General features: G+C 41.6%; 2 protein-coding genes across 6 annotated transcripts in view; one reads left to right on the forward strand and one right to left on the reverse strand.

Annotated features, from left to right (window-relative positions):
* The window catches only part of LOC137653414 (ubiquitin carboxyl-terminal hydrolase 31-like), a 159,989-nt gene extending 141,241 nt beyond the window's left edge, over positions 1 to 18,748 (reverse strand). Inside the window, exons 1-2 of one of the 2 annotated variants that reach the window (XM_068386780.1) lie at positions 18,495 to 18,653; positions 2,460 to 2,596 (exon numbers count right to left, since the gene is read on the reverse strand). Coding sequence is in view for 1 of the 2 variants with exons in the window: in XM_068386779.1 (XP_068242880.1) it covers positions 18,495 to 18,616 (122 nt within the window). In the remaining variant the exon portion in view is untranslated. Of the gene's footprint in view, positions 1 to 2,459; positions 2,597 to 18,494 lie in introns of both variants that reach the window. The other variant, XM_068386779.1, reaches the window with a different exon arrangement.
* A 290-nt stretch (positions 18,749 to 19,038) lies between these two features.
* Csas (CMP-sialic acid synthase) overlaps positions 19,039 to 26,525 on the forward strand; it is a 35,989-nt gene continuing 28,502 nt past the window's right edge. The window contains exons 1-2 of one of the 4 annotated variants that reach the window (XM_068386483.1): positions 19,039 to 19,305; positions 19,841 to 19,957. In XM_068386483.1, the coding sequence (XP_068242584.1) occupies positions 19,203 to 19,305; positions 19,841 to 19,957 (220 nt within the window). In that variant the 5' untranslated portion in view covers positions 19,039 to 19,202. Of the gene's footprint in view, positions 19,306 to 19,806; positions 19,958 to 26,525 lie in introns of those variants that run through there. The other 3 variants (XM_068386486.1, XM_068386485.1, XM_068386484.1) reach the window with 3 other exon arrangements.

Genomic DNA, 26,525 nt, shown 5'->3' on the forward strand with positions numbered 1-26,525 from the left:
ACTGACTGGGCTAAAAAAAATTTAAAATAACGTATCGAGATGTAAGCAGATTCTAATGGTTCATTGCTAGTAAATAATTTTAGATAGGCAAAAAAGGGATTTTGACGAAGGAAAAATCTATTTCTGGGGAGAGACCTGTGACGCCCGGTGACGGCCGGTGAAAAAGTCCTTCTTTGTACTTTTTCTGATATAAATCTTCCAAATATACCAGAGAAAATTAAAAGCATGGAATGCAGAGGTTACAACCCTCGCGCGAGCACCTTTTGGGTGTCGTGTATAAAGCAAAAGCACGTGAAATCCACTATTCACAGGTTGTCTTCCATTTAGTTAATTCCTTCGTCAAAGGGATGGGCCGATACAAAGGCCCAAGCCAACCCCCAGCGCCACACCACCCACGCCACGACGCGAGCGCAGATAGGCAAAAATATAAGTTTACAAATAAATGGGAGCAAATGAACATTTACCTCACACCACATAGTCTATATACATTGCATATACTATACATAATCTACAATATGCTAGTGCTGAAAAAAACAAAAGCACAGCTAATAATGGCTAACACTATATTTAGAGCTAAAATCTGGGGTAAAACATATACACCAACTACAGACTATGGTAATAAATACATTGGTTTACTACATAAGCTATTAGAAATTAGATGACAAATTAATTTCTGCTATGACATAACAAAGTAAAAATGTGCAACAAATTATGATAAGCATTTCCCCTAATTCATATTGAACCAGTAACTGATATTTACTGGTTCAGTTAAAACGGGTCAAAGTGTTCAGTCTTAACTTGATCTTAATACCTTTCCAAAGTGCTGAACTAGTAATGGTAGCCATTTTCCCTACCAGAGTAATTCACATTGCAAAAGTGTGGAAAATCTCTGTCTACACTTGATCGCAAATCATGTAAAAAAAAAATCACTCCCTGTGAACGTGTGAGTGTTGCATATACAGCATGTTGACCAATTATTCTTTATTCAGGTAACAAAATATACCACAATACTGTAGTCATTTTAATTCAAATAAGATATGGTCAAAATAGTTATATTTTTTGGATATTATACCTTCCTTTTACACTTATTGAGTTTTATCCCTGCCATTTGGAAAATTTCATAATTTATCCATTGGCCCAATTTTATAGACCAAGACAGGTTTGTATGTAATTCTCTTTTTTTCCCTAAATACTTTATTTATATTCCACAAGAAAATAAAGAACAAACTTATCAGTTCACATATATTGACCAATTATTTTTTCTTTACCTCTAAACCTCAATTCACAAAAGGCCTAATTGTCTTTAGAATATGAAAAGGACAGAATTTACCAACTACTATTAGTTTTCCCAAAAATAATGCTCTCAAGACTAATTCATATAAATCTGTCAATACTATAGTCCAGTGAATATGTGGCAGATTCCAGCTGGCAAATTTATTTGTCATCTGATTTACCAAACTACCTAAACATCAAATAATTATTCTAACTTACTTAAGATGCTATAAATGCGGTAATGTTAACTGAGATGCAAAATTGATTAAAAGGTTATCACATGAAATGAAGTACTGTACCTGAAACAAGGCTTGTCAAGTAAAAATAAAACTATAGAAACTTAACAACAAAAAGATCAAACTGAACAACCACAAGTGCAGCACTGGGATGGTGATAGCCTTTTACCAGATCTTTAGAAAAGGGCCAAAGATAACATCCCCACCTTACTTCAATTTCCAAATCTACTCTGCACAACACACAGAATCATTTCTTTCCATTCAGTAAGAAACTATAAGAAATGTATTGGTAATACATAAAGACTTGCCGTAAAATATAGCACAACTCGATATTGAGAGACATGATGTTCCAGGACCCTCAAGGCAAGATGAAAACAGAAAATACCTGGTCTTAACTTAAGAGCAAAATCTATCAGAATAGGAATACAAATTCACATGCTGTAAAGTATATATAGATTCATCCAAGAATTTTATCTTCATATAGCCTACCGTATTTCAGTGCTACAAATATAAAGCGTGATGGAACTAAGGAGTCCCGTAAGCATATAAATCAGGTATCAACAGGGAAAATGGAAAACTATATTAGTGCCAAAATACATTACGTAGGTACATTATGTCTATGAAATTTTAGAGAGAGAGAGAGAGAGAGAGAGAGAGAGAGAGAGAGAGAGAGAGAGAGAGAGAGAGAGAGAGAGAGAGAGAGAGCTGTTCAACCAAAATATTCTGGTTATGAAAGACACTGTACAACTATAAAAAATTGACAATTAAATTTCAAATTAATATATTTGCCTGATAAAACTACATAAATCTAGCTATTTCATCTAGTATGAGGAAGCTAAACGCAACTACCACCACAGCTTTCTCATTAAATGGAAGTTAGAATATAAAGTATGCGTATCTAAGGAAATATTTTTCTAAACCCTATATGTACTGTACATAACGTTTACTTACAACACACGATTATGGTACTCAATCAGTGTCCCAAGTTCCCCATTCACAAATCTGTTGCCTTATCTGAATCAATTCCCAGAAATCAGATCATCGAACAGTCAACGTTCTTTTCCTCCAAAATACAGCTGAGCTCTGAGCTAGGGTTAGAATCATAAATTACTCAATTAGTTACAAATCCGATTCCACAAAGGTATCTTCCATATAAAAAAGGAAAGATCACAGTCATTTTTTGTTACATTACTGCTTCAATAGTTTAATGGTAGTAGCAAATATAGCACCTCTTAAATGTTGACTAATAGTAACCACTACCCAACCTGGGTAATTATGAAAATGTATGACACTGAAAATAAAACATCAAAAGTCAGGTGTTTTTCACCCAAAGACTATCATTCTAAAGCAATGTAATTTGATGGTAACATGGTTTTAGTGGAAACATTTCTACAAATGTAGTTATGTCAATAAACCCTATGCACAACAGAAACACACTAAACACACACAAAAAAAAAGTGAGCAAGGTGTATTAACATGAATTGGCCTTATGGTGAGCCTATTAAGTAAATACCTAACATGTTTACAGCAATACAATATATATATATTTAAAGGTACTTTTAGAGGCTTATGCCATCACAAACTCATGTTCATTAGTTTTCCTATTAGAACTTAGTTCTCTTAACATAACAGGTTTGCTATGTTATAAACAAAATCCAAATGCTATTATACAAACTGTACTGCCTACAGCTTATGATAAATGCCTAAACTAGTCTATTAAGCCTAGGTGTATATATAATATATATTCTAATGAACAATAGCCTTCACCTAAACTAATATTATAAAGTTATACAATACTGTACCATACACAAGCTACAACAGTACTGTATAGGCTATTTCATCTTTATTATTATATAGTATAATTCAATACAAATTATAATCGCAAATTTTTGTTGAGATTAAACATCTGTCAAAGACTGGGTAAAAAATAAAGTTGAAATACTGTCACAAAGCATAATGCTTGTAAGCCTATTTGAGAAGGGGAGGTACCTTTGTGGCCTTAGAGTGGATTACTGTCTGATCATAAAAAAAAAAAGAAAAACAATTCTGCCCCTAAATAATTATATTTTCAAATAATCTCACATTACAGGCAAGTCAGTAGTTAGAATACTCGTCTATACTTCTTATGGATGAATGAATTATAAATGGAGGAACTTATTTCCATGAAAATTGCAGTTAGTCAATCAAGCTATTTAGCCTATAGCCTTATTTGGCTATGCTCTAGTTTCAAACTTGAATTAGCCCAAGATTATAAATTTTTTTCTGAAGAGATGTCAAACCTAGCCTCACATAGGTAAAATAGGCCCAAAATTACAAAATGCCAATTATACCTGAAACCAGTACTGTACTGTAGCAGATTAAACTTAATCTTTTACAAAAAAGGAACTTGATATGAAAAATGGTCGAGTTATGGCATTTCTATCATGTTTTATTTGAAATTAAAAGAGCCAAACAAATATAACTTGTATATAAAGTTAATAGAATGTGAACACTACCAGTGAGTTTCTATCTACCTATCGACATTTAATAAGGGGAAGATGACTTTTATCACATGAGGAATTGTCGAACGCTTTGGGACCATATCTGTCTTTTCTCCAATATAATCATTACATTATATTTTGAACCAAAATAACCTTAAACTTTGAGATAAATTCCCTGAATGTTTTCATGCATTAACCTTTTTTTACAACATCCTCTTCTGTCTTACTAAAATATTCGCTTAATTTATTCAATGTGTGTAATTATTGCTTCAGGGAATATAATCCGTTTATAACGATATCTGAGGGAACTGTGATTTACATATTCTATTACAGGTTTACAAAGAGATACGGTGTTGTAGGTCATATCAAGGAATGAGAAAATTACTGAGAGGCAAAGTACACTTGAAAAATAAGTTAGATTAGGTTACAATACATGTATACCTGATTTTCCCTTATTCTAGTTTCCCCATTTAATGATCTAAGTTTCCCATGTCACGCATGAGTTACCATATGTATTTTTCCAAGTTGTTCTGGTGTTGTTTATGTATTGTACTAAATAGCCTATCCAACTGGTTTTAGTTATTTTTTTATATTCAACTTGTTTTGGTGTTATGTATTTATGTATATCTACCATTAATGTATGTTGTAATATCACAAATTTGAAACAATTTGTATTTTTAAACTGTAAAAACCTTGGCCTTCAACAGGAATATTACATTGTACAGTAGGACTTCAGTGAAGTTGGAAACTCGGCTGCTAAATTTTATACCGAGGTGTTGCTAGCATAACTGGGTAGCCTGGATGCCTCGCCACACTGCGGGCTCACTGAGTAGCCACTTTGACTTCAGCCGCCAGGGCATGCAGTCCTGCACAGGCTTTCTGAGCCACAGATACAAAATGATTAAGAGCAGGAGCTCAGTGGATCCCCTTTCATTGTGCCCTTCTTGCAAGAGCCATGCCTGTAAAGAGACATCCCCTTGCAAATAATGTTAATTGTGACTGTCTTCGCAGTAGCTTGAGTACAAGAGAAGGAAAAAGAATGCTAAGCGAGATGATACATCTACGAAGGCTTCCTCGAAGTTGAAGAATTACAATAAGCCTCTCTCCCTTTTCCCCGGTACGGTACTTAGGTTTCTGAACCCACTTCCCAACAGGGTGACAGAGATAGATGACGACCCGGAAGTAACCTTAGCCCAAGCCCCGGGGGAAGTAGCCATATTTGTTTCCCTAGAAAGGCAGGTAATCTCAAGCTAATTTGGCATGAGTCTGATATCTCTCTTCCAAGTGGTGACCTAGCAAAGGATGATGCAGTAAAGACTTGCCCCCCACTACATCAAACCATGTACCTTTAACCTCGTCCTCTACGAAAGCAAGTAGTTTGCGCCTTCCTGAAGCTAAGAGCTGTGAGCACCAGCAGTAGCCCGAAAGGGTATTATCCTCTCCAAAAAGGTTCTTCCACCCTCCTCCTCTGAAGATTATTCTTGAAAATCTTCAGATTACAGAACACAAAATTTACTCAAGAGATCTGAGCCTTTCAGCCTAAAGACTTGGCTCAAGGCTGAACAATAGCCTTCCTCCCTGTGCAAAAGATGAGAAAGTCTGCTATATTGTAGTCTGTAGAGAGGCTCCGGTTACAGCACCAATCCTAGAAGATGGACCACTTAACCTGGTAGACAGGACTGGCACTGGTATCTAGAGATATCTTTTGCAGTTCCTTGTGAAAAGCCTCTTGTTCAAAATGAGATGCTGGATAACTAAAATCTGTGACAGATTTCACCGAGTTGTGATGTCTCACCAATTGGGGTTAGCACTGTAGGTTGGGGCATCTGGGGAGTTCCCTGGGGACCTCGGTTATCGTTATTATACAAGAGAACCGGGTACCACTCGTGGCAATTTGGCAGCCAGTAAGGTCATTCTGAGATTTGGAGCATTTATATCTCTGTTGAAAAGACTTTCTTACGGGGGGGGGGGGGGGGGGGGGACAAGTATCGAGGCCATCCCTTATATGTTGGGAGGTGTCCTCAAATGCTGCTACCTAATCTGGTACTGATGAGCAGTAGATTGCAAGTTTCTTGTTGAGGATCATTGCAAAAAGATCTCCTACTGGAGAACCCAAGAAGATCAGGATACTTTTCTCCACTTGAGGATAAATAGACCACTCTCTGCCAACTACTTGTACCTGTCAGGGATGAACCTTGCTCAAAGATTTATTACATTGTCTGCTGCTCATAAGTGGGCTCATTTCAGTAACTTGCAGAGGTGTTGAGAAGCCATCCCTCCTAGTTTAAAACCGCTTTGGTCGTGTTGACCCTCATCAATGCTACTAAGTGGCCTAACAGAAGTTATTAAAATGATTGCAGCGCTAGAATTGCTGCTTTTAGTTCTAGTAGACTGATATGCAGAAAGATCTATTTGGATTACTGTCCTGCTGCAATTCCTCTTCCCAGATGTACACCCTAATCTTTCTTAGATGCATCCAAGAAAAGAAGCATCTCAGGCAGTGGGCATTCCAAGGATGATCCATTTCAACTATCGTCATCTCTTAACCATCATTGTAGGAAAAATACTTCCTTACCCACTGTGCTGCAATGACTAACAGGTGCTGGGAGTCATTGACTGCAGTCTAATTTATCTTTAGGCACCACTGGAGAGATAAAAGGTGTAACATACTGTACCTTGAGGTACAATCTCTTCCAGGGATCACAGGTGACCTACAAGCTAGACTTTTCTTAATTCATCCCAATCCCCACATCAAGACAAGAAAAGAGAAGTTTGTATTGCAGGTATCGAAGTAGACAAATACATTTGGTGTGAGCCCAAGCCCAAACTACAGTGAACACTTGAGGGGTAGTCGTCAGTCTGAAGCAGAGGACTTTGAACTGATATTCCTCCCCTCAGAAGATGAAGTGGAGAGACTTCTTAGAAAACCAATCTATTGGTATTTGGAAGGACGTATGCATCTCTGAGATATTGAGAGCATGTAGTTGCCATGGCAAGATGGCATGCCTCCATGTGGTTTCTCCATTTGCACAATCAAATCAATCAAACTGATAAGAAAAAGAAAAGTTTATGCAAAGTTTTGTCACATCAAAATATCTGTACTGTACAACGCGGCGAATGAAGTCAAAGTGGCTATTTAGGGGGCCCTATTACACACCTGTAACCACCGACACCTCGGTACCGTATACAGTATATCTTAACAGCCAAATTTGCAGCTTCGCTGAAATCATATTCCTGCTAAAGGATGAAGGATTGTATCCATGTAGAAACAAACTCATTTATTGGGGTTACATCACCAAGAAATGGTTAACCTATGATTCTCTGATTTCTAGCAAAACTAGAATTCCCTTTATAAAATGGACAAGTGCTGGCTATTTTTTCATTATTCTATGTACTGTATGACTAATGGGGCTGGGGCATAACTTACATATCAAAAGACTATAATGTGATCATTATTTCACTGTTCAAGTCTAATATTACTCCCGTCCCCAACAAGTTGGGCGAGTATTTTTGGAAGATTTCTTTGCCCGTGTGTTTCTTTGTTAGCAACTTTAAGGAAAGACTAAGACAGATTTAAAATTTGGACCTCTAGGGTCAACGTCACAGTGACCCAAAATATCAGACTTAGTTCAAATCAAAACCAAAACTTCATTTTCCAATCCCAAAAATTTAATTCTATACTGCATATCAAAATAATGGAAATTCAAAGTTATGAAGATGAGTAAGTTCAAAGTTCAGGGGGTCGAATTTTCAAGGTCACCGAATTTTAGAGGGCCAAAATCCCTTAAAGGAGTACATATTTACACTCTGTTAATATCATTAATAGATAGAAAACTACATGTGGGTGTTATGATTATGCCATGAACATGAGAAAGGACAAATCCAAAATCACTTATTTTCTGAAAGCTCAGATTTACACTAGTTTACTATTATTGATAGATACTGCAACTCTACAATAATATTTCAAGCAATGGTAATGTTCTCATGAAGGTTCATGTGCGAGGGGAAGGGTTTGCTGTGTCTGACACTGCTTGTTTACTTTTCAAGGACTGATAGTGGGCTACTGCATGTGTTGTTAGCATTTGCCATTGGCAGCTGTTCTGTTTTTCTTTATATTGAAATCATCAGCTGGCCTCTTTAACTAATTGAGAACTTCCACATATGTATGCTTAGGGGCAATCAATCTTTTTTTATATTTAGTTCACTGTAATTTCCTCCATTCAATATACATACCATGTATATAAAATCAATTACCGGAATAAATGAATCAACATTAGTTTTCGAAATGAGACTGGAACTAAACCAGAAGGGGAAATATGGCTCTCGTGAAATATTCCAGGAACATCAGCATTAATATTTGGATGCTATTAATTGATTAAAAAAGCCAACTAATGCTTACATTATACAATTAACAAAAAGCTGCCAAAAGCAAATGCAAACAAAGCTTGTGCAGTCACCCACAATAGGTCTCCCAAAAAATAGACATTCGACACAGAAAAGGACATGGTGTTCACATTTTAGATATTCAATACCCAAGTTATTACAGACCAGGCACCATTAGTCACAAAGAAACTAGGCAAAAATGACAAATTCGTAGATAATTTGTACTTTTCCTAACGATACAAACCTTAGCTATTTATTAGGGTTATACTTTTGGCGGAGCTGAAATGACGAGCCATTAAAATTTAGCGAGGGTTAACTACCCACACCACTATTTAGTGGGGGTAGGGGGGGGGGTAGCTTGCTACCACTCCCATTCACACACCCGTGATTTAGTCACTTTGCTTGGAGGTAGGACTTCAAGGGGGATAGGGATGGCGGGCAAGTTCGTATATATGTCTAAGGTTTGTATAGTTAGGAAAAATACAAATTATCTACGAATTTGTCATTTGTTCTGTAACTGGAATACAAAACACACTATTTATTAGGGGCGACTCACCCATTAGGATGGGTGGATGTCCCTGCCAATCTGGCTTTTGGCTTTGCCCTGGGGCTCCTTATCTGAGTATGTCAGCCCCTGCTCTCGCTAAAACCTTGCCATAAAAGGTCCGTGGCCTACGCAAGCTGTGTTCAGACGTGCATAAGTGTGACTGTCTAGGTAAAGTTATTCCGAGTCTATGTAAGAAAAACCTGTTGTAACCAAGACTTTCCCAATACCACCTCGCCAGGGTATCAGGACGCAACAGTATTAGCTTAATACTAGGTACACAAGGGAGCATGGTTTACCTGCAGTGGTTTGAGGTCAGCTTATGCAGAGAACGCAGGATGCTGCTTTCCACACGAGAGGGTAGGATGAAGAAAAGAATAAGTGCCAGTCAAATCTTTTCATTCACGCAGACTAAAACCGGGTAACAGTGCCCTCAACCTTCTGCTACTTGTCCAATAAAGAGCTTGAGGTATACAACCTGCTGTTGTACAGCCACCACCGGACCGATAGAGATCGTATCGAATTCCTGTGGGCCAAGTCTTGCAGGAGAAAGGTTGTGAAAGTCATCTGGAGCATTCACATCCTTTCTTGAAAAATCTGCGTCACAGAGTAATCTGCTAAGAAGGACCAGGGGCATAGTTATGCCCCTGACACTGTGAGTCGTCATGTCGAGATGATGTTTAGGTGATTCTCCTTTAGTCTCTCCCAGTGCTGATGACAAGAGAAGGGACCCGGGTGGGCTGTTGCCATTTTCTTTAGGTAAAGTTTTATACCTTACCCTGGGTACAGTAATGGATGACCTGGATCATCCGTTACCAAGTGGAGACTTGTGTAGGATCCGTCACCTCTGGAGACTGTGTCTGACGACATACTCAGGGACGAAACTGAACATTGTCTTTCACCCTTCTCTATAATGGGCGATGTCGAAAGAGTCCAGGAAGTTCTTTGACTCATAAGGTTGTTGTCCGAGTGTGTAAGAACATTGTGTTCTTAAATTTGTTGCCTGGTGAAGTGGAACATAAGGAGGTCTCTTTAGGGATCGAAGAATTTGAACCATGTTCCGAGAGGAAGGTCTCAATTCCGACTGGGGATAGGCAAGTTGTAAGTCCATATGAGTTAGGAAAAGTCTATCGATGAGAGGATGTCACTTTCTTTCACTTTGAAGGTGAAGGATCAAGGTTGAGTGATCATCTTTACCTGTCGAAACTGAATAGGGGGTCTTTTCCTCTTGCATAAACTCGAGGATTCCGCTATTGCTGGAATCGAGGTATCGAGTGGAGAGATACTTTCACATGACACCAACCATACAAGATGTTATACTGCCTGGTAGACTGATGCTGAGGAATTCCTCAGATATCTAGACAACCTTTTCGCAAAAGAGGTATTGGGTAGTCTCCATGCCTACAATCGTAGCAAAGCTATAACTTGTGGTAGGTGTCGAAGTGGGCTGTCTGTGATGTGGAGAAGGTTCTCTTGGAGACTCTATCAGGACTGCAAAAGGTTTGGAAACTGTTCTGCATAATGCCATAGCGGAGCTAGGAGAGTCCTTGAGAGGTTGACCGATGTTCTAGCCTTCTTGAGTGTCCTTCTCCAGGGTTGGGGAGCAACGGCAGCCTGAGATCCAGGAGCGTTGCGAACAAGATCCCTAGTTAGAGAACCCCGTAAAGTCGGGACTTTGTCGGCTACAAGGCGATCCAAAGACCATTCAGTATAACTTATCTGAGATGCTGTGCACAGATTGTTAGCGAGCATGTTCTTCTAGACTGGAATGAAGCAGGCTGATAGTGGTACCGAATGGATTTTGGCCCATCTTAGTGTTTATACTGTTAGATGGGAAGAGGCTACAAGTAAGTTCCTTCTTGCTTGTCGATGTGAGTCTCTATGTGGTGTGTCGTCCATCACATCACTGAGTGATCTGTTAGGAACCGATGAGGCTGCTGAAGGACCGGAAAGTTGGCCTTCATCTCTTAAGAGATTTAAGTGAAGGTACTTTCGGACTCTGTCCAGAGGGCTAAGGTCGTGTGGTGCAGCACTATGGTCCCTCCTCTCTTCTTTGGATGTGTTCTAAGCACAACCTCAAGTCCAAGGGGTGGGGAAGGATGAAAAGGTTATGCCGCTCTGTAGATTCTCAACTGACTCCCATCCCTTGAGGTTTGTCCAAACTTTTGGCCCCATGGGGATCAGAATGTTTGGGGAATCGAGGGTCTGATTCCAGTCCGACTCAAGTCCCTTTGGAATGGGAGTCGTTCTCATTTCGAGAAGGATTTGTGGAGATTGGTGTCTAGAATCATTCCCAGATACACCAATCTTCTGGGAGGGAAGTAGGGAAGACTTCTGCAGGTTTACCCTGATCACTGGATCTTGGTAAAAAGGACTTCAGAAGTTCTGGTGTTAATGCAAGGTTGCCAATGAGTCTGCTAAGGTCAGTCAGTCGTCCCAAAACAGAGGAGACGGAAGCCGATCCTGTGAGACCAGGATGGGTGTAGTGGAAAGATCGAAGCACAGTGCCTTGAACTGGTGTTTCTTGTTTGTTTAGACTGAATCTTCCAACCTTCCAAGATGGATGGTTTGGACCTAGGAGTAAGTGTTCTTTAGGTTCAGTGTGCTAATGAAGACCTGAGGTCTTAGCCCTTGTTCGAACTCCAACATGGTATGGACATCGACCCAAAGGGACAGCTCCTTGCAGATCCTTTTGTATGGAAGATTGTCGACGCTGGAATCTTGACTCGTGTCGTAAAGGATCAGGCGCGATACCCAGCGTAAGAATTCTTCCCTATGAGAGAATTCCTTTAACTAACAGAAGGAAGGCAACGCTTAGCCTTACCATGCGCCCTGATGGGATTGATGCTATTCCTTAGAATGAATCAATGGTTAACCGTTGGGTATCGTGGTTACTTTGCAGTTGGAGAGTGCTCGCAAGTAGTTCCCTGTCGACAAGCCATTGATGAGGGTTGTCGAACGTTTGCCGATCACTTTAGTGTGATGACGAACGGCCAGTAGCGAGAAGTATGTTGTATACCTTCTGATCTAGGAACTACAGGAAGCGGTTGACTAGTAAGTTTGAGTCACGAGCTGCTGGCGAATTGCCGATGACCTATGAATCAGTGGTCTGTGAGCCGATGGTGAGTTAAGAGATCAGCAAGCTGATTATGGTCCCCCCTGGTTGGTCAGAGATGAGCAAGCTGAAGATGAGCTGGTCAGAGATCAGCAAGCTCAGTTCAATGATCGAAGAAAGATGAGCTGGTCAGAGATCAGCAAGCTCAGTTCAATGATCGAAGAAAGATGAGCTGCCCATCGGTGATCTTGTGATCAGCAAGCTGATGACTGGTTATTGACTACCAATCGGTGATTGGAAACTCTAGCAATCGGAGATTGTTAGTCATTGGAGGGATTAGAGGACAAAGATCAGCGTTGAGCTAGCAATTGGCGATCTGGAGATCGGCAACCTAGCGATCAGTAACCCGTGAACTAGCCATCAGCAAACAGTGATCTAGAGATCAGACTGTTGATGCTTTCCTGTTTGCTGACAGTGGTCTGTCAAGGAAAAAAGAAACTTCAGAAGAGACAGGGACCAAGGATTCCCCATTTTGATTCCCCCTGTAAGATGGAATCTTCAGGATCATGAATCCTTCTGTGAAGCCTTATTCCTCATTTCCCGGTGGCAATGTTGTGTGTTTGCGGGGAGGAATGGGGCAATGGGGACCTGTCCAAAAAGATTTTTTCCTTTTTACTGCCTATTGCGTGAGTGTGTAGGAGAGTACTGGAGTGATGGAACACAGGATGATGCTGGTGCTCAATTTCTGCCTGGAGAGCAGGCAAGCGCTGGCTCTCAGACAAGACTCTTTGGCAATATCTGGCGCAATGGATCTGAGACCGCAAATGCGCAGGACGGCGTAGAAAAGTGCGGAAGAGCGCAGGCGCGCAGTAAGGCACTGTGTAGTTTTGTGCATTCTCCCTAGAATGGGCCGAAGCGTATGACTGGTTGCGCAAGGGCGGGTGCATTGGAGCGTGCGTGAGAGTACTACGTAGAGACTGCTAGCGTGTGCGTGCGGAAGACCATTGGCGTCCGCGCGCAGAACACCGTCGGTGCGAGCGAGGATCATTGGCGGCCGCGCGCGGAATACCGTTGGCACGGGCGGAAGGCTGTCGGCGCACATGCGCGGTAGACTGTTGGCACGCCTGAGAGAGCATCAGCGATCGCGCAAGCGAAAAACATCGGCGCACGCGGAGGAGACCATTGGCGCCCGCGCGCGGAAGAAAGTAGTCGCGTGCGCACAGAAGACTGTTGGCACGCGCAAGGGCATTGGCGCCCGCGCGCTGAAGACTGTTGGCGTGCGTGCCAAGGTAGCGCTAGTACATTGGCAGGTCAACCAGAAACTGGGATGAGCCCTTTGGAAGGGCAAACATCCATGATGAAGACTGTAAAGGTCCATGGAAGAGTCCAAGGACTAACAGCAGCGTAAGGTTGCGTTGGTAGATCGGTAGGTCAGCTGTCAGGACGATCAGGAACTATGATGTGCCCTTTGGAAGGGCGAACATCCACTGATGGCTACCGTGAAAGGTCCATAGAAGAGTCCAGGACCGAAGTCCACGGACTAAGACCTTGCGCTGGTAGGTCTGCTGCCCTGGTAGGATGATCACCAACTGATGAGCAGCATGATCCTCCGAAGAGGTGTCTCTATGAGTGGCCTCTCTCGTGAACGAGAGAGGTGAACACTTCGTAGAAGAGACTTGAAGATGCCCATGAGAGCTGGTGGGTAAGCAAGCTGACCTTTAACAGTAGCGTTCCTCCGAAGAGGAGTCGCTATGAGTGGCCTCTCTCGCGAACGAGAGAGGTGAACACTTCATAGAAGAGACTTGAAGATGCCCATGATGACGACCATGAGGGCCAGTGGATCAGCAAGCTGACCTTTAACAGTAGCGTTCCTCCGAAGAGGAGTCTCTATGAATGGCCTCTCGCGAACGAGAGTGGTAAGCACTTCGTAGAAGAGACTTGCCAAGACCGTGCTCCTCCCCTGAAGGAAGAGAAACTCGGCAAGGGGAGACATATGTCTGGGCGAAGGCAGCAACAGCAGTCAGAGATGATGAATTTATTAAGATGTGGGAAGTTCTCCCTCTGAAGGGAGAAACAATCTTACACCCGAGGAAGAAACTTTCCCTCGGAAGGGAAGTTGTCCAACCCCTAGAGGCAAACCTCCTTTAGCGTTCTAAGATGATCTGAAGTGCTGGTCATATTGCCACTGGAGTACTTCTAAGAGAAGGGATGATGCCCATGACGACGTCCTCTGAGGGACAGCAGATTCCTCAGGCATGAACAGAACAGCTCTGCTTCGTCGGCACTCTTAGTCGAACGAAGAAAAACTGCATAGTTAACTTGGAAAAAATAAAATGAATTATTTAACAGAAATTCCCTAGGGATGAACTCCGAAGAGGAACCCCGGGGGAACAACATAAAAATAAGTATTGCAGCCTTCCTTCCCCAGTCGACATCCATGGGAGAAGGGGGGAGTGGAGTCACTGTAATAAAAACAGAATTACAATTATCTAAATCAGCTAAGAATATTCACTAATAGTGAGAACCACTGATCCTCCGAAGGGAAGTGTTCCCCACGGAGAAAAGCTGAAAAGTTAAAATACAATTATAATTTCACTAAAAATAATTGAGACAAACAATCGGAAGAGCAACCTAACCCGCGCATGAGAAAGGAGCTTCCCCAATAGTACACTGTTGTTGTAAAGGTGAACGACCTCGAGAAAAGAAAGACTGTAGTCAATCTCTGAGAGGCCACATACCCTTCGCTCAGAAATCCATGTTTCCCATAGGAAAATGGAAAAGGCGAAGACAATAGATGAATGAAGAGGGTCCAGGTGATGACGATTCCCCTGCGGAGGCCAAGTTAACATTTATATGCCGCCGGGAAGACCGATGGACCAGAGAGGGAGAGGTCATTCCCCACGAAGTGTAACTGTGCTGGCCTTGCTAATCTACGTGTGTCGTCGTATATGTATCACACACACAGCATAAACACTGAAAAGAAAACTTATCACATTTCTATACACATATATACATAAACATTAAGAATGTTTTCATATATATACATGTATAAGAAAAAGTAAGTTAAAAGACAAAAATTAATGGCAGTCCAGAATGGGCGAGGAGGGAGAGAGGAAAAAACAGCTCTCCATCCGAGCCAAAAGTAAAGTGACTAAATCACAGGTGTGAACGCGAGTGGTAGCAAGCTACCCCCCCTACCCCTGGTAACTAGCGGTGTGGGTATTTAACCCTCGCTAAATTTTAAAGGCTCGTCATTTCAGCTCCGCCAAAAGTATAACCCTAATAAATAGTGTGGTTTGTATTCCAATTACGGAACAAATAGCAGTTTTGCAATAAAATAAAGTATCATGCATTAACCTACTATTCCTATAATCTTTTTTGCATCTCCCCACCCAAAAATCCCAGCATCCCGTAGGGATCCCCCATAATTGTTTTTATACAGGGAGTAGGAAAACTCATCCAAAATTAAAGGTCAGAAAAAGCATGGAAAATATATGGGTCACATATCTGAATAGGACCTAACTTTAGGTAAATGGCAATCATACTTATGTAAAAGGTGAATCAAAATTACTTGATTGCATGCTAGAACAATGTAGCTATAATAGTTTGCATTTTGGTAACTAAGCCTAACCTAAGAAAGGTCATGATGGCCCTGCCAGTTTGTAAATCTACATAATATCCCACAAATTATATATATTTACAAAATGGTTGCTTATTTCTATCCTATTGGTAAATTGCAAATATTAAAATTTACTCAGCTTATTGCTAAACTAAAAGACATGATCTTACCTAAAAATCAGTCATAAATTGAATTTTACGTTAAAACAGTGTGCTCATCAAGTTTTTTAAGTATGACAGAACATTTTTCCCTGCCATGCACTGCTCGGTCCCATAATTCAAATTTGTGAATGAAAAAGGATAGCAGGTAGGCATAGCTCCACAAAGTAAGGATAGGGCGAAGTAAGTAAGAATAGGTGGGGGTATCATAGGCTTGAAAATATCCCATTGATTTTATAACTAATGAATAACAAACAATAGACAGGTTACTACTAATGATTGGAACTGCAGTCACACTATAAAACCAAAATCTAATCTGAATCCATGTTGGAACAATAACTGGCCTAAGACAACCTCATAAAATGCTTAGGTAATAGTTTACAACACCACGCTCTCCATTTACTCCAAAATAATGCAATCCTGCCGTTTTCATCTTCTTGCACAGTAATTAGGTGGTTATTTAAATTCTGGGAGAGCAATAATTAGCAAGATATGTTGAAGAAGATGGACGGGGTTATAAAAAGAAAATAGCCCGGGTTCCTCACCAAACGACTTGGAACTGACATGTCAACAAAGTCAATCGTTGTTGCATCAGCAATGGAAAAAAGTGACGAAACAACGTCTTCTATTGAACAAGGAAACAGTGTTATACGAACACAGAACGTAGAATCGACTAAGGGGAACTAATTGAAGAAGGCAGTGGATAAGATGACATAAGGGGGGGGGGGTACATAGCCTAACCCCAATATGTTAAGTTTCCATAAGTAAGTGTGTAATTAGTGTCGAGATTGTTAAGTAAATTAGACCAGTAAATATGTCCAGAACAGGTATTTGTCATATGAAAAGTGAACGTAATACGGTAATCACAGAAAAATAAAATAGAAATCACTTAAACAGGACGGGTTTGAATTTGTGAAAATAGGAAATAAATAGTGGGTTAGAATCAGTGAAGAAATAAACAATGAATCAGTAAGTTAAAGAGGAAGAAAGAACAAATGTTATTTCATGGAAATACATTAGCACGCAGTAATGGAGAAAACGTCTGAAACAGGATGTGGTAACACGTTTAAACTTGAGGATATTTGAAATATACATATGGGTATTGCTTCAACGAATACATACAAATGTTATTAGGAGGGTAAAGTCTTGTAGAATACTTGAATGACATGAGTAAAAAAAAATATCTATACATGAGTATTGTATCCACAAATACATATAGGGTATTTAAAGGGTCAAATCTTGTAGAATACTTGAATGCCGCACATAAAAATGAGGGGGGCTTATAAGGAAACTAGTAATTCAATTGGTTAAAATAAAGGGGGAGTGGTTTATGTGCAGAAGCTATAATCTGGCTATCACACATGAATATACGAACGAACGAGAGCGAAAACAACCAATTCGTAGAATGTCAACAAACAAATGAAAAATCTATCATAAGTAGAGGACATAGATAATTTGTACAGTTTTCGATGGATTTATTATGCGTCTCAGAAAATAATGTATAGAGGGGAAAAGATTTGTTTAACCATTTCCCCAGTACATTTATCCCACCCAAAAATCCCTACTTCCACTGGGTGTCCCCCATTAACAGCAATATATATATATATATATATATATATATATATATATATATATATATATATATATATATATATATATATATATATATATTTATATATATATATACATATATATATACATATATATATATATATATATATATATATAATATATATATATATATATATATATATATATATATATATATATATATATATATATATATATATATATATATATATATATATATATATATATATATATACATACTGCATATATATATATATATATATATATATATATATATATATATATATATATATGTGTGTGTGCATATATATATATATATATATATATATATATATATATATATATATATATATATATATATATATATATATATATATATTATTAAGTTTTTACTTGCCGTGGAAATAACTATCATTTTCGTAGAAAACGGGTATTTTTCTATAGGAAACACCTTTCTTTTAAATGGAAAAGCTTTTACCGTCTATAGTATAACAAAACCATAATTTTCAATAGTTCCCTAGTGGTGTATGTAGGATAGCGGCCACCTGCGTGTATTATTATGGGTAGATCAGGAAGCTTCAACTAATTTCTTGGGGTGTATGTAGGATAGCGGCCACCTGTATGTATTATCATGTCTAACTTAGACGGCCCCCCCCTCCAACCGTTAGGCAAGTAAAGAAGGACACGGCTTGTAGGTTAGGTTAGGGGGGAAAGTTTAGGTTAGTTGATGTCCATTTTTAATCAATGTGTGAGGAACTGGCCTCTGATATACAGAGGCTCCCATTTTTTTGTAGTTCCTCATTTCCAATAGGAGCTCCCCCCAATTCCATTTGAACCAAGCCTACACTAAATTGTATATAAGGAAATTAAAATCTCTTAATCCTTAAGGACTATGAAGAAATAGCCAACGTATCTTGAACCGAATTGCAATTAACAGTACCCTGTCACAATCTTCACTACTTAAATGACTATAAGACTACCGGTAAGATCAGCCAGACTAGCCTGGGTTTGTTCACCTCTAAGTCACGCTGCATAATTCAGTCACTCAAATACATTGCACCTACAAAATAAAAATCAGAACACAATATTTTAAAAGAAATGATGATGTGAGTAAGGCTACCAACGTTAAATCAGAGCCTCGGCTTCTGGCTGCCTACCTGTCAAGGGTGTGAGCTTTCTGCGTGAGGAGGGCAGGGCCTTCACCGTCAGGTGTTCCTGGACTTGTCGCTGAGCCCTCTCTTGCCAGCTGGGAAGCCGACACTGAGCGTGCCACGGGCATATCTCACTAACCACCCAATACCTCCCCACAAACAGCTCACCACCAACACATACCTATAACAAACACTACAAAATGCACAAGAGGCAACTTCACACGGTCAAGACCCGACAACAACTGCCCAACTCTGTTGTGGACTGATGCATTGTGGGAGAAACAGATACAGAACGCCCTGCGTACGGTTGCCGTTTGTTGTTCGTATTCTTGTTATCTATTAATTTCCATGAAAGAGTTACTCCCCATTTACTTTACTCAATTGATATAAAATTTGACTAATTTTGCTAACATATTATAATATCATATTTACTATTAAGAAAACAATGAGCAAGATAAATATTTGATATAGAGTAAAATTTGCCAATCAACGTCGACTCCTTACTCCTATTGGTTACAACAAACGTCAGTCATAGTATTTTAGGTTTTCATTGGACCTCAAACAAATCATTCTAAAATATTAATAGAGGGATATGTTATTTATCAATTAATTGTGTGTTTCTTCTATAAACCACATAACTACATATAAAAAACATGATATTTTTTAAGTGACAATGGGTCTATCTAGACACAGATAAATGAAATAGGGGGAGCAATGCCTTGCAGACGACGCGCATCTGCATCGTGTCGTCTGCAGATGCAGCTTCTTATTGTTTATCTGGATTCGTTCGGTACAGCCAAGTTCAGCTTTACCACAGGTTACTACTTTAGATAACAGACACTAACAGTCTCTCAATGACAACGAAATGCAAAACTATAATCAGCGTTCACAGCACATATAAGATAAGCATGGGATTGGTTTACATTTATGGATTTGTGTTATAAAGCCCAACGCTGGGGCCTGTAAGTCCATTCCGTGTCTTGAAGATAAGCATGAATGTAAGTGCCAACGTTCTAGATTTTTTTTTAAATATACGTAAATATTACATTTAACTAGAGATTAACTAATCAGGTAAAATTGACTTATACCTGCCGAAAATCTTGGTGTCTGCATAAGGGCATGATTTCTTAATCATTAAATCAATCTCTGGGGTTTAAACATTATACCAAGTTATTCATGTTTAAGACATTATCGCTCATGTAATCTTTTAAAAATAAACAAATATACTCCATATCTAATATTTACTATGAGATCTTTCAGTTATCTAATTTCTTTTAAATAATTTCACATTAATTTTTATAACTTGTTTTTCTTTAAGTAATTATTTCGCCAAAATGCTTTGACAATGGTAGCAAATATCCTGAGGACTATCATATGGATACAGTATAAGGAGAGATTTCTACTAAAAAAAGGCCTGCATTGGAAGACTGTAGCTTGGGTCTACACTGGGCCCTCATTCACCAATCAAGGTAACTAAAATGAATCAGTTTTTATCTAATATCATCGTAATTCTAATATTTTAATTACATATGTAGCTACTTTTAAATAAATATTTACTTCCTAATTTCTATTTTAAAACTTCATATAGGACTTTTATTATGTGCGTTATTTTTACATAAACATCCATGGAGAATGATGGGTACTAACCTTACAGAATATGTCAGCTATCATAGCAAAGTATGCTATACTGTAGGCTATCTAATATATATGAACAAATTTCATTCATTTATTCATTACCGTGTAAGACCTGGTTTTTATTTGTTTTTTAAAAATAGATGAAACTGCTGCATATGATATGATAGCAGGACCATATACTTTTTTTCTGAGCATGTACTGCAAGTATCACATATTTTTGGGCTCAGGCCATGTCATCCTGATGGAAGGTTCCTTTAGTAGCTTCCTAAGAGTATATATGACTACAGTGGATATTCCCAGAGAATTAAACTAAAAGTTTCCAGAATTCTAACTTCTGGCGCGCGTACCCTTAAGGTTTTCCTCTAGGATATCACATAATAACAGGGGATGTATTCTTGACACGCCACATAGCTATTTGCACCCCACATAGCGTTTACGCTTCGAGGGGGACATTGGTGGCAAGATGTGGGAGGAGCCGTTACAAGGTTCTCCTCCTCTGTTACTGTTATGGGTACTCGGATGACATCATATGCGACGCCATCTTGGCTGACGTCATCACCGCCCGCCAACTCCATTCCTTTTGTAGTAGCGTGTTTGACCAGGTGTTTTTCCCAGTTGTTTCGCTATTTACTGCAGCCATGTCGCAATCTTCAGCTTCTTCAGTCTCTGGAAAGTTGAGTATTTAATTCTTATACTGTATAATTTAGCTCTGGCCGTAAAGTAACGCTTTTCTATCAAAATATACAGTACTGTGTTTTGTGGCGGAGCTATTGCCTAACCGAGGCGTCCCTGACGCTGTCATGCGTATTTTTACCCAGAATGACTGTCACGGTTTCTTAACTAATTATTAGTATTAGTTATTTAGTCTTCATTGATATGAATTAGTTATATTATGCCGATAGTATTCTTTAATTTTGGTGAGTGTAGGTAGCCGATTTTATGATGCTAGAGATGGTAGCCTAGGCGCTTTAGTTTACTTTCATGCATGATATGATATGTGTTCCTGGTGTTATTTTAACTAAATGAAGATATTAGGCAAATATACATGTAAGATTCAGTGATTGTACATGGGTTTTTCCTCCTTCTAGAGAGTATACAATGGGTTTTGATGATTAAGGTAGTCGATTCCCCTGCCCCTAACCTAACAGCTTAGGGGCTTTAGTATACTTTCGCACCTCCCTGGTTACCTTTACATATAAGGTAATCTCTCCCCCCCTCTGAGGTAGCCTAGGCTACATCCTAGCCCTCCTTTCCTTGAATTGTGATTCTGGTAAGGTTAGGCTAGGATTTTCTTTCTCTTCCCAGAGCCATAGTACATGAGCTTTGAGTTCGGGTCAGAACCTCAGAGTACCTGTCGTTTGCCCCCAGCTACCCCAATAGGTGAATGAACTCTCCTATTGGTCCCCGCTGGACGGCAAAAGGTGGGGGGGCTCTGCCCCCCTCCCTAGACCACACCTGGAAGGGTTGGGAGACCCTTCCTCCCTGTGGCCTAGCGACTTGTCCTGCGCTTGCCTGCCCTAGGCTAGGAGATATGCATTCCCTAGCCTAGGTTAAGCAGGCTTAGGGATTCTGTTTCTTTATAGTTTGGGACAGCCTTTCAATGCCGTTCCCTTACTGAATTAACCCACCCTAGGCTGGAGAATGAACTCTCCCTATACCTGGGGTTGTGCCCGTACCGAAACAGAGTCCCCTATTAGGGTGATGGGGAAGGCTCACACCAACCCCTACACCCTTACACAGGACCCTTTCCCCTCCCCCTCTGTCCTTTGGTGATGGCCTAGCCATCACACCCCTGTCCAACGTCCTACAACCCACCGAGCACCGATGGGTTGTGGGGTTGGCCCAGTCTTTTCGCCTGCTGGGCCAAGCCGTTCAGCTTCCCTTGCATGATACTGCTATGGGGTAGCATAGCGGCAGGTCTGTCTGCCGGCGGGAGACCTCCCTGCTGTCTTTGAGCGTTCTTCAGTCTTCCCTTGGATCGCCACCTGCAGCCCTAGCCCACCGACGGCTTTGCTGAGGCTGGATGGAAGCCTGATCATAATGTGTTCTTCCTTCCATTGGAATCCTCCTTCTCGAGGAAGGCGAGGTTAGGGTAGTGAGCTGCTGCCCTTCCCTCCCCTTCCTTCACTGCTTTCTCTCTCTCTCCAATCTAGTGCTGGCCCACTGTCGCACGACTCTGTCGGCAACAGCCGGCAGTGTAACCTAGGTATCCTCCTAGTCACATAGAACGATGACAGGGTAGGTGTACCTTCAGCCGGCCACCGGCGGTCCCCGGCATGTTGGCGACCTGCCGACAATGCTTAGTGTTGTCTCCCTTTCCCTGCCACATAGAATGATGGTTGGAATAGGTTACCCTCCACCGGTGGGGCGCCGGCTCCACCCATTTTACATATTGCGACAGTGGACCGTCCTCTTGCACTAACCCTGCCGGCAGTGCGCTAGCAGTGTCTGTTGTGTGGCTGTATACAGTAGCCAGTACATCTATGGTATAGTACATACCCTAGACAGAAAACTATGGTGTATAGTTATGCAATAGATAATTTTCTAGCATACTCTGTGCATCCATGCGCAGTCCCTTGCCGGGACCTACCTGAATTGGGGATTAATATTCTCCCCTTTTCATTATGGTGATTGTTCATCGGCTCTCCCGTTTCACTGCTACTGATCCCTCATAGGAAGTGCTACTTACGCTACTCTAACCCAACGGGCTAGATTCCTCCTTAGGGTCTACCTTGATGGAAGCCCTAGAATTAGTAGAGGAGAAGGGTTGCGGCAATTGGCTGGGTGGGATTCACAAGTATGTGTCTTTCCTATTTCATTTCCAGCTTACCTATCCTAAGCTTACACTTGGAAAGGAATCTTATATTATAATTAAGATTACATTAAAGCTAATCTAAAATTATTCTAAGTCTAACATAATAGACTTCCGCATACTCATGTACCCTTTCCTTCTTTATAGGAGGAGTACATCCGGTGTGAGAGCACCTTCTGCAGTGTTCAGCGCCGTGATTTCTATGGCCACCTGGGGTGCCGAACCCACGCCAGCTGCTCCGTCACCCAGGGATCTCTGAGGTACTGGGACCAGCAGGTGTGCACGACATGCAATTACCTGCTCAACAAGGGGTTCGAGACTCCCAAGTCTGCGAAGTCAAGGGATATCGCTCGAGAGAAACTGCGCAAGTGGGTGCGTGGTTTCCAAAAGAACGCCACGGGGCCTTACCTTCCCAGTGAGAAGATGAGAGCTATGCTCTTCCCTAAAGCATCTGCGGATGCTGTCATCCCCAAACCTGAGATCTCATGCGTCCAGCTGACGCTCGACCCAGACGTTTCGGACGCACTTCAAGACATCCATCTCGACGATGATAGGATGTCGGAGGTGTCTGACACCATCAAGAGGACCCTTATAGCCGAGGGTCAAGAAGAGGAGCCTGTGACAGCTCTTGACTCCGAAGAAGAGGGCGCCTCTGCTCCCTCCGTAGCCTCCGTAGTCATCTCGGAACCAGTCCCCTCTACATCGTCCACTCCTATGCCCACAAGAACGGACGATCCCATGGACAATTTCCAGGCCATGATGGGGATCCTCAAGGAGAGGTTCCCCAAGAGGGACGAGGATTTCAAGAAAGAAATCCTTCACTTGATGAAGCAACACGAGCCTCAGAGGAGGTTGAATGTCAAGGACCTTCCTACCTGCTCTGTGACCAACCCGTGGAGGCATGCTGAGTACATGCTCATCACAAGCGGTAGGATCGTAGTCAACGACAAGCAAGGCGCCGTCCCCCTTGAAGAGGTAGAATTCTGGCCTAGCTTTCAGGCGTACCCAGACTGCTTTATACGCCTCAAATCAGTACCTGTTTCTAAGGAAGAAACTGGGTCGAAGGAGGTCATCGTGTTTGACCATGCAAAGGCTCAATCCCTGCTAGCCGGCTGCTTGAAGGACAAGGGCTACACCAACTCTAAGGTAACGGCCCTTAGCAAAGAAACACCCGTCCTTTCTTGCTCCAAGCACCATGGTCTTTCCCTTCGCGGAGAAGTCTCTCCTGGCAGTGCTTATGGCGGTGGAGGAAGGGAAACCCTACCCTACATTGGAAGAATGTAGGCCCCTCTCCCACGCACGCCTTACCCCCGACGCCAAGAACTGGAAGGACATCCAGTTAACTATCTCTGTGGGAAAGTTGGAGGCCGACATCGCTGGACGTCAGTTCAGTGAGAACCTCCCCAAGCTCTCTGAGTATCTCCTTCGTCGGGAGCAGGATACGAAATAGAGGCTGGCTGCCTCTCTTTCCCTCCAAGTGATAATGGAGACAATGGCTGGGGAACACAGGACCCCAGGTTTCTTCATGGTCTTAGCCAAGACCCACCTAGCAACCCTGACGAAGGACTTGTATAGCTTTGTCAGAGCACAGGGAGCCTGCAGAGAGTTTGTGTTTGCGTCACCCGCGGTCAAACACGAACCAAGGAAGCTGATTTCCTCCAACATTTGGGGGAAATATCTCTTCCCCAATGACTTGGTTTAGGAGATTGTTGACAAGGCTGCCACGGAGAACAGGAACCTTCTCCAAAAGTGGGGCATGTCATCAAAGCGGAAATCTTCTCCGGATGAAGGGCCCCCAACCGGAGAAGAAGTCCAAAAGACCAAGGTCACAGCTTCGTCAGGCTAAACATCAGCTTCCTGTGACCGCTGCTCCCCAGTTGGTGGCACAACCCCAACAAACCTTCCAACTGGTACCCCAGCCGGTGGTGACTCAGTCACCAGCCTTCACGCCCGCCTACGAGAGGCAGTCGACTACCTTTCGTCCCAAAGATAGAGGCACCGGTAGAGACTCCTCTAGACGTCCCTCCAGAGGGAGAGGAGGCAGGGGAGCAAGCGGTCGAGGAGGTAAGCCCTCCGGAAACCAGAAGCAATGAGATGCTTCCGTTGGGAGGAAGACTCCGCCTCTTCCAGGATCGTTGGACCTTCGATCCCTGGGGTCACAGCATCATCAAGAATGGACTAGGCTGGAACTGGAGAACACCACCACCAGTTTTCCACCGATTCTTCCAACATTCCACCCTCGTTCTGGAAGAATACGTCCAAGAACTCTTGAACAAAAAGGTGATCAAGAGGGCAAAGTCCATCAGGTTCCAAGGAAGACTATTCTGTGTTCCCAAGAAGGACTCCGACAAACTCAGAGTCATTCTGGATTTGTCCCCTCTCTACAGGTTTATCATGAGCAACAAGTTCAAGATGCTGACCCTTCAGCACATACGAGCCCTACTGCCTCGAAAGGCATACACAGTCTCGATAGACATGGCAGACGCCTACTGGCACATTCCAATGAATCGCCAGACCTCCTCCTACCTAGGATTCAGGCTTCAAAGAAGACAGAACGTCTTCAGAGCCATGCCCTTCGGGCTAAACATGGCCCCAAGGATCTTCACGAAACTCGCAGAGACAATCGTTCAACAACTACGCCTACAAGGTGTCCAGGTGATGGCTTACCTGGACGATTGGCTGGTGTGGGCAGCATCAGAAGAGGAATGCCTGCAAGCTTCCGTGAAGGTGATCCAATTCTTGGAACATCTGGGTTTCGAGATAAACACCAAAAAGTCTCGACTTTCTCCAGCTCAGAAGTTCCAATGGTTAGGCATCCATTGGGACCTCTAGTCACACCGTCTTTCCATTCCGCTAAAGAAGAGAAAGGAAATAGCGAGGTCTGTCAAACGACTTCTCAAATCCAAACGGATTTCTAGACGACAACAGGAACGGGTGCTCAGCTCCCTCCAGTTCGCTTCGGTGACAGACCCAGTGCTAAGAGCACAGCTAAAAGATGCATCGGGAGTCTGGAGAAGATACGCATCAAACGCTCGAAGAAATCTCAAGAGACCTCTGCCAACTCGGCTACGATCACTCCTCAAGCCATGGTCGGAGGCCAGGAAACTCAAGAGGTCGGTACCTCTACAACTACCTCCACCCTCGGTCGTCATCCATACGGACGCATCGCTAGAAAGATGGGGGGGTCACTCCCATCAACGTCAAGTTCAAGGAACATGGTCTCCCCTATTCAAGATGTTTCACATCAACATCTTGGAGGCCATGGCAGTCTTTGTCACCTTGAAGAGGCTGTCCCCACATCCCTCAGTCCACATCCGACTGACCTTGGAAAATATAAGTACAAAGTAAGGTTACCATGATAATTTTTTCTTGATTTTTTAAAGAAAAAAAAAATTATAGAAAATCTTTCGGAGCTCATAACTCAAAAACATACTTATTCACACTTAGGTACATTTTTCTCATTTACTTATTGTTCGATTTCAGAGAGAAAAATATTGAAAAGAGGAATAAAAATCCCACAATTTTGTGTACCAGAATTTTTATTTTCTTTTTTCTAGTTTTCATTAATATTATATGTCAAACAAAAAAAA

The sequence above is a fragment of the Palaemon carinicauda genome, chromosome 14 (genome assembly GCF_036898095.1).
Source record: "Palaemon carinicauda isolate YSFRI2023 chromosome 14, ASM3689809v2, whole genome shotgun sequence".
In the NCBI taxonomy this organism is placed as follows: domain Eukaryota; kingdom Metazoa; phylum Arthropoda; class Malacostraca; order Decapoda; family Palaemonidae; genus Palaemon; species Palaemon carinicauda.